A 9,220-nucleotide genomic window follows, 5' to 3' on the forward strand; every position below is an offset into this window, starting at 1 on the left:
AAATAAAAAAAGAAATTAAGGGAATTTGTTAAAACCAGACTAAGCTTACAAGAGATGCTAAAGGGAGCCCTTTGGACAGAGAAGCAACAACAGCCAACAACAACTGACCATTAACACACATGATGACATAACCCAGAAACCAACCCAGCCATGGAAGTATCCAAAGTAAATAAGCCTACAAGATTGTAAACAGTGAACCAGAGACATCAACTGACAAATGAGGACAACTACAAACAAAAAGAGGGAAAAAACTGTCGTTACAGAACTTCTAGATGGTGGGGAAGTCAGGACAACTACAAGATAGAACACACTGTTCTAAACTTGGGAAGAAAACTATAAATCACAAGGTAACCTCAAAGAAAAATGATAAACCTTCATATCAAAAAAGAAGACCAGCATAAATATTCAGCAAATACTAAAACAGCAATGAAGGAAGTGGTAACACACATCATAAACAAAACAAGCTCAGCATAGAAAATTATATGGAACAAAGAAATCGACACTACAAAAAAGCCCATAGCAAAAATGATAGCAACAAATTCATATTTGCCAATAATTACATTTCTGGCAAGGGACTTAACTCTAAGATTTATAGTGGAAGAGTGGATGACCAAACTATGGTACATACACATAATGGAATGCTATGCAGCACTAAAGAATAATGTAGAGTCTGTAAAACACTGCATAATATGGATGAACTTGGAGGACATTATGCTGAGTGAAATAAGTCAATCACAGGACAAATACAGTATTAATTCGTTGTTGTAGAGGGTGAAGGAAAGGTTTATATATGGAAAGAAGCTTTCTTTGTTGGTTGCCAGGGGTGGGAGGCGAAGGAACGGGAGGGAAAACAGGAAAAAAAAATGCATTGACCCAAGTCACTTTAGTTTTGTGTATTTCACTGTACATAATTTATATTTCAATAAAATACATTTAAAAAAGTAATAATAAAAAGTCTTAGACATCAGCCTAAGGAGTCTAGACTAGAGGTAGCTGAGACCCACTGTGATGTTTAAGCTGAGAATGACAGATCAGCAGCTTAACGGAAGAATGAAGCATTAGTAGAATGCTTATGCAAATGCCAGAGTAATCACTTCCACAGCTTATTATTATTTCCTCTTGTTTTATGAGGGAAAAAAAAATCAACTTACTTTGCTGATGTGCTCAGGGGCTTGGTCAGGATTGTTGCTGAATTCCCCACCAATCTGGAGGTCACTGACACAGCAAATTGAATCTCTCAGTTCTGTGAGCTTTTGGCTGCCCAATACCAACATGGTCTGGTATGGTTTGTGTTCTTTGTGCTAAAAGTCAAAAAGTCAGTTTGCAATTAAAAAAAATATTTCTGTCAGAGCAGGACTGCATTAAGTTATTAGTTTTTAAAATTTAAGATACAGATTATAATCAAAATACTATTAACTGACATTAGCATTAACAATCTTTGGGCTGCAATTTCATCCCACCAAGTGGCTGGTGGGAATAAGATGACCTTTCGACAACTGGTAAGCAGCTGAATGCTTTAACCACTATGCCACCAGGGCTCACTTTAATTACAATATTTCTCATTAAAACAAGGAACTCAAAAACACAGGCTGTCAACCCTGAAAATTAGTTATCGTACAGATAGATCCACCTGCATTTGTTTGAGCCCGAAGGAATGGAATTCTTCAAACACTAGACCCTTTGACAAAAGTTAGTTTTTTATCTGTGAAATCCAAAAGGTTTCAACACTGACCTTCTGAAATATAACAGGGTATAAGATATTCAGAGATAGGATAAGCTCCCCCTCTTCAACCAGGTCTGCTGGGTTTTCAGGCCTCTTTCCTATAGCATGTGACTCCTGAGGGAGGAAAATGAATCAAACAAGACTGAGTCAGACACTGGGGCTCAGAGAGGCAGTGTGGTGCCAGAGCTATCAGAATGGGCTTCAGTCTAACAGGCCTGGGGGTTTGACTCCTACTTCTTATCTCAGACAAACTGTTAAACCTCTCTAAGCTTTAGTTTCAGCTTCTATTAAAAACAGAAAGAAGAAAAAACAACCAGAAAATACTCAATTTACAGAATCGTTGTTGGAAACATGTACAGAAAACATCTAATAAGATGCCTGACACTAACTGCTTAGTAATAGATAATAAAACAGGGAAATTAATGTTGACAGGTTGTCGTCGTTGTTAGGTGCCATTGACTCGTTTGTGCTTCACAGCAACCCTATGCAACAGAGCAGAACTGTCCCACAGGGTTTTCTTGGCTGCAATCTTTACAAAAGCAGACCTCCACATCAATCTTTTGCAGAGTTGCTGGGTGGGTTCACACCACCAACCTTTTGGTTAGCAACTGGGTATTTAACTGTGTGCCACCAGGGCTCTTTAATGTTGGCGTAACACTGGCACTTTACAGTTACTAACACTTTTACATACCTCATATTATGAAGCTATTCTACAGATGGAACTCAGATTAACCCAAGGTCACACCAGAGTTAAAATGCAAATATAGATGTTTGCTCTAAAACTCATGCTATTTTACAACATTATCATGTTTAATATGTCATACTTTTTCATATGCTCAGTAACTACAAAGTAAAGGTCATCAGAATGGGCTGCTTAGGAAATAAAGGTACAAAAGTTGGGCAAAAGATGCAAAATAAAGAAAGGTGCAAAACAACATAGATGTCCTTACATACTAACCGGTGCCCAGCACAACGAAAAGAAATTTTACTAAATGAACCCTTCACATCTACTAGCTCCTAATCCCTAAGGACTCATCAACTTAAACTGTACTAAGGGTTTTACACAGAGATAATGAATTAGGATTAAGAATATAGTAAGCCACTATCAGAAGTAGGGGGGAAAAAAAAAAAAAAGGCAACCAGGAGTAAGGTGGTAAAAAGGTATGGATTTGGCCTAATACTAAGAACAAGATTAAGTGAACAGAAAAAGCTAAAAGCAAAACAAACAAATCTGAAAAACACCCATTGCTGCTGAGTTAATTCCAAATCAGAGCAACCCTACAGTACAGAGTACAACTGCCCATAGGGTTTCCAAGTCTGTAAATCTTTACAGAAGCAGACTGCCTCATCTTTCTCCTGCAGAGCAGCTGGTGGGTTCTAACTGTCAATCTTTTAGTTAGCAGCGGAGTGCTTAACCACTGTACCACCAGTATCTGTTGTCAAATATATGGTCACTTGAATTCTGTATGTCTTTTTCTCCCTGTTGTTCCCAGCTCCAGTTAAGTTTTTCTGGTTTGTTTTCAACTAAGCATATCTGATATAAAGTGAACATTTAGTCATCACAAACACTCAACCAATGACAGAGAGGTTACTTGTTGTGGGGAAGGGGAAAAGATGAGACTTACCATCTCATAAGCAAATGTTTCTTGTCTGCACACCCGATCTATTGTTATGGTTTCTTCCCTATGTTCCATGAGCCTCTTTCTAAGCCTGTTGTAGATACAAGAAAAAAAAAAAAATTAAACGTTAATATTCTTTACTTTACCTTCAAAAACCCTAATTATTTTTTTCAACTTCTTATTTGAACTAATTTTAGATTTCTAGAAAAGCTACAAAAAATAGTCAAGCAGTCTCCTCTATCTCCCAGACAAGAGCAGGAAATTAACACTGACACAATGTTATTAACCCTGGACTCTATTTTGATTTCATAAATTTTTCCATTTAATGCCCATCTGCATCCCACACTGCATTTGTTATTTCTCCTTAGTCTCCTCCAGTCTGTTACAGTTCCTCAGTCTCTCAACTTTCATCATCTGGACACTTTTGAAGAGTTCCAATCAGTTATGTTGCAAATACCTCTCAAGTTGGGTTTATCTGCTATTTCCCCATAATTATAAGGATATGCTTCTTTTGGCAAGAATAGCACAAGAATGATATCCTTTCTCAGTATCACATCAAAGGGTTCACAATCTTAATACTTATTGGTTGAATCTCATAGGTGGTTATGTTTACCCTGGTTAAGGTCTTGCCTTCCTGGTTTCCCCACTAAAAAGTACTTGCTAAGTATCTTAGAGAAGATACTTGGAGACTATGTTCTCATCCTGTTTCCCCTCAAACTTGCACCCAGCAACTTAAACATTCATCAATGATTTTATCCACTGGAATTTATTATGAAGAAGCTGTCTTTTTCTCCCATTTATTTGTCTATCTATATTAGTATGAAGTTATGGGTATTTATTTTATGCTATAAGTTAAAGTCTAATATTATTTTATTTTGTTGTTCAAATTGTCCTAGCTTTGGCCATTAGGAGTTCCTTCGGTTAACTCTTGTTTTTTTAACAAGCTCTCATGTCATCTCATCGGGGGAGCTCTGGTAGCGTAGTTCTCAAGGCACTTGACTGCTAACCAGAAGGCTGGCACTTCAAACTCACCAGCCACTCCTCGGAAGGAAGATAGGGCAATCTACTTCCATAGTAATACTGCCTCGGAAACCCAAGGAAGGGTCGGTATGAGTCAGGTCCGACTCGATGGCACATAACAACAACAACATCAACAACATCTCATTGGGCATTATCCTGCCTTACTTTCCTCCCCTTTTCCCCTTACCCCCTATAGGCTACCAATCCTTCCCTATTCTTTTGTATGTACAAATAAGCAGATACCTATGTATTTTCTTATATTCTCTTCTATACCAGTCTAGGAGTCCCTTGGTAGCACAAACTGTTAAGCACTCAACTACTAACTGAAAGGTTGGTGGTTTGAATCCACCCAGAGGCATTTCAGGAAAAAGACCTAGAGATCTGCTTCCAAAGGCCACGGCCTTGAAAACTCTATGGAGCAGTTCTACTCTGCGAACATGGGGTCAACCATGAGTTGAAATCAACAGCCCTAGTAACATATATCTATCTGAGTTCAATTATGAAAGAAACCACACAGTAATCTGAATAGGGAGAATATAACATAAAGAATTACTAGCTTTAAAGGGAATTTACTATGAAGTGAAGAGGATTCTAAAGAATAGGAACAGAGATATAAGGAGTGCCCACTACTCCTAGGGCTGAGAGTCCAAGGAAGAGCTCTTCTTTTACCTCCAAGGACTGAGATCCAGATCCATAAGCCAGATATTGCTGGAGAGGGCATAGCTGTGACTGGCACTGAATGACAAAGTAGCTACTATGGTGTTCTACTGGTGGAACTTGCTGGAAAGCTACCCTCGAGGATGTAAAGGAAAGCTGTTCAAGGGAGGTGCTGAAAGGAGGTGGGTACTGCAGAAAGTTGCTAGCTGCTGCTGATTGCCATGTATTGCAGGAATTGGGTACTGGGAAAGCTGAGTTCCCTGCAGGAGCCTGTCAGGAAGCAAAATCTTTTCTCCTGCAACCCCCTGCAGGCTACCAAACCCTGTAGGCTTCCCGGTGCCTTTTACTGATAAAAGCTAATTCTGTGCCAAAGAAAAAACATTTTTTAGAGAGCACATAAAAAAGGTTTTGCAGATGAGATAACCAGCATACCTTCTCTCACGTGAAGGGTAATATACTATAGATATGTTTTGGGGCTTTGCTTTTCTCACTGAATTGTATGTCCTGGAAACCACTCTGAGTTCATCCTTCCTCATCCATTATTATAGCTATGTAGTACTCTACTACGTAGAGGTTTAATTGCGTCCAACATTTGCCTATGTACTGATATATTTAGGGCATTTCAAATATCGTGTTATTGCAAATACTGCTGCAATGATTAATCTCGTAGATAAGCATTTTAGTATTTTTGGAGGTGTGTCGACAGTGTAGACTGCAAGGACTGGGATTGCTGGGTCAAAAGGTAAGTGTGCATGTAATACTGTTAGGTATACCAGATTGTATTCTCATCAGCAATATATGAAACTGTCTGCTTCTCCATGGCCTCACAAAAAGAATGAGTTATCATTCTTTTAAATTTGTCCAAGTCTGACAGGTGAGAAAAACTATCTTAGTGTAGTTTTAATTTGCAATGCTCTAATTATGAGTGTGCTTCAGGTTTTCTTTCATGTTTGTGAGTCATTTTTAAGTATTTTTTGAGTGTAAAGTATTGGTTCATGTCTTTCTCCTATTTACCTATTGGATTTTTGGTCTTACCTTTCAACTTTAAAAAGTTCTCATATATTAGGAATATTAGGTCTTTGTGGTGGTACATATTGTAAATATTTCCTTCTAGTTTGGCACTCTGTGGTATTTTTTGCTGTGCAAAACTTTTTTATGCAGTTAATTTTATCTTTTCTTTTAATGCTTCTGTATTTCTGTCACAGTTAGAAAGCCACTCATGACACTGAAGTCATATAGCTTCATTTTCTACATTTCTATCCCTAATTTCTCTGCTGTTTATTCTTGTGCATGGTGTCAGCTAAATTTCCATATGTATTTGGAGCTAACTCTGGCCTTTCTATTCAATTCCACTAGTCTGTCTTGGAAACCCAAAGGTGGTTGCTATGAGTCGGAATTAACTCAATGAGGTTTTTTTTTTTTTTTCCTTGAGTCTTTCTATTCATAAGCTAGTACTCATTGTTTAGTACCCCATCTATTCTCTTCCCCAGTGCTTCCTTATATGTTTGTTTTTTCCACAGAACTTTAGTATCAACTTATCTAGGTCCATAAAATAACCTGTTGGCATTTTTATTAGGATTACATTGAATTAATAAATTACTTAGGAAGAATTACTATCTTTATAATGTTGAATTTCCCTATCCAAGAACAAGGGATGTCTTTCAATTTGTTCAAATCTTCTTCAATGTCTTTCAAGGATGTTTTAAAATCTTCTTCACATAAGTTTTGCATATTTCCTATTAAAGGTATTTCATCATCTTTGTGGCTATGGTATGTGGGATCTTTTCTACCATTATGTCCTCTAATTGTTCATTGTATTATGATGGTTACTGAATTTTGCATTAATTTTGTATCCTACTACTTCACTTCATTATTTTATTAACTTTAACACTAATTTCTTTGGGATTTTCCAGGAAAAGAACCACATGATTACCTCAATTGATGCAGAAAAGCCATTTAACAAAATCCAACACCCTATGGTGATAAATGGGAGTTCTGGTAGCGTAGTGCCTAAGGCATCTGATTGCTAACCAGAAGGCTGGCAGTTCAAAACCACCAGCCACTCCTCGGAAGGAAGATTGGGCAATCTACTTTCATAGTGATACCACCTCAGAAACCCAAGGAGGGTTGCCATGAGTTAGATCCGACTCAACGGCTGTGAGTTTGGTTTTTTTGTTTGTTTTGGTGTTTTGGTGATTAAAAACACTCAACAAACTAGGAACACAGAAGGAAATTCCTCAACATGATAAAAGGTATTTATGAAAAACCCACAGTTAACTCATAGTCAATGGTGAAAGCCTAAAAGCTTTCCCCCTAAGATCAGGAACAAGACAAGGATGCCTGCTTTCATCATTGATATTCAACACTGTACTGGAAGTCCTAGTCAGAGTGATTAGGCAACAAAAAAGGAATAAAAGGTATCCAAATTGGAAAACAGTAAGTAAAACTATATCTACTTGCAAATGACATGATCCTACATATAGAAATATCCTAAAAGAAAGAATTCATAGAAAGTTACTAAAAAACCATCATGGGAGAAAGAAGGGCTGCTTATGCATAGGAAGACTGCTCAGGAGGCAGGAGTGCATGGAGGGATGGACACAGGGAAGAGGTAACTATCAGGAGGAAGTGGGAGGGGAGCTGTTCCATTGTGGTAAACTGTGGTCAATGTCATGAGACAAAGTGTATGTGAACTGCAGTATGGAAAGTGAATTTGCTCTGTAAATTTTCACCCAAATCACAATTGGAAAAAAAAAAAAAGAAAGTTACTAAAAAGCCAAAACCAAATACACTGCCACTGTGTCAGATTCGACTCAGAGCAACCCCTCCTTGGGTTTCTGAGGCGCTATCACTATGAAAGTAGATTGCCCGACCTTCCTTCTGAGGAGTGGCTGGTGGGTTTGAACCTCCAGCCTTCTGGTTAGCAGTCAAATGCTTTAGGCACTACGCCACCAGAGCTCCTAAGAAAGTTACTAGAGCCAAGTAAATGAATTCAGTAAAAGGGAAGGTACAAGATCAACTCACAAAAACCAGTTGTTTCTATACACAAACAATAAATAAGCTGAAAATTTTAAAAATATATATATATATATTTACAATAGCACTTAAAATAATAAAATACCTAAGGATACATTTGACCAGAGGGTAAAGACTTGAGAACCGAAAACTATAAAATCTTCCTGAAAAAAATTAAAGGAAACCAAAAAAATGGAAAGGCATCCAGTGTTTATGCACTGGAAGACTGAATACTGTTAAAATGTCAATACTACCCCAAATAACTTACAGATTCAATATAATCCCTACCAAAATTCCAACAACTTTTTTATGAAAATGGAAATGGTGATCCTCAGTCACATGGAATCGTAAAGGTCCCTTAACAGCCAAAACAATCTTGAAAAAGAACAAAATGGAGGACTCAACACTTCTTGGTTTCAAAACATACTACATAAAGCTAAAGTAATCAAAGCAGTGTGGTACTAGTATAAGGATAGGCATATAGCAAAAAAAAAAAAAAAAAAAAACATCGAGTTGGTTCCAATTCATAGCGACCCCCCCTTGGGTTTCTGCGGCCATGTATCTACTGAAGTAGATTGCCCAATCTTCCTTCCAAGGAGTGGCTGGTGGGTTTATACCGGCAGACTTTTGGTTAGCAGTCAAATGCCTTAGGCCACCAGAGCTCCTAAGGATAGGCATATAGACCAATGGAATAAAATTTGAGAGTCCAGAAATAAACCCCTATTATATATGGCCAACTGATTTTCAACAATGTGACCCAAGTCCATTCAGTGGGGAAACAAAACTCTCTTTGATGAATGGTGCCAGGGCAACAGGATCTCCACACGCAAAAGAATGAAGTTAGATCCATGCCTCACACCATATACAAATATACAAAAGTAAGTACAAAATGGATCAATGACCTAAATCTAAGGATATATCCACTGCCAAAAACAAGGTCCTGAAGCTGTATCCTTATGTTTTCTTCTAAAAGTTTTATGGTTTTACTACTCAGAAATGACTGGTGAATACATAATTACCCATATTCCTGTATGATAATTTTTTTTCTATAGCCTCGATATTATTGCACATTCATTGGGAGTTTTTAAAAATACTGCTCAAAGTGACTAATACGGCAGCATTGAGGATGAGAAAGACATAGAGAGGTACATGGGAGGTACAGACAACAAATATGAACCCTTTTGCA

At 37.7% G+C, this 9,220-nt stretch overlaps 1 protein-coding gene across 1 annotated transcript in view; it reads right to left on the bottom strand.

The window, feature by feature from the left end:
* The window catches only part of SNAPC3 (small nuclear RNA activating complex polypeptide 3), a 33,074-nt gene that overhangs the window by 15,464 nt on the left and 8,390 nt on the right, over window positions 1-9,220 (bottom strand). Inside the window, exons 3-5 of the mRNA XM_007954157.1 lie at window positions 3,349-3,433; window positions 1,733-1,837; window positions 1,152-1,301 (exon numbers count right to left, since the gene is read on the bottom strand). Of these exons, the coding sequence (XP_007952348.1) occupies window positions 1,152-1,301; window positions 1,733-1,837; window positions 3,349-3,433 (340 nt within the window). The remainder of the gene's footprint in view (window positions 1-1,151; window positions 1,302-1,732; window positions 1,838-3,348; window positions 3,434-9,220) is intronic.

This window comes from Orycteropus afer, unplaced genomic scaffold (assembly GCF_000298275.1).
Source record: "Orycteropus afer afer isolate SDZICR_OR568_19922 unplaced genomic scaffold, OryAfe1.0 scaffold00435, whole genome shotgun sequence".
Classification (NCBI taxonomy): domain Eukaryota; kingdom Metazoa; phylum Chordata; class Mammalia; order Tubulidentata; family Orycteropodidae; genus Orycteropus; species Orycteropus afer.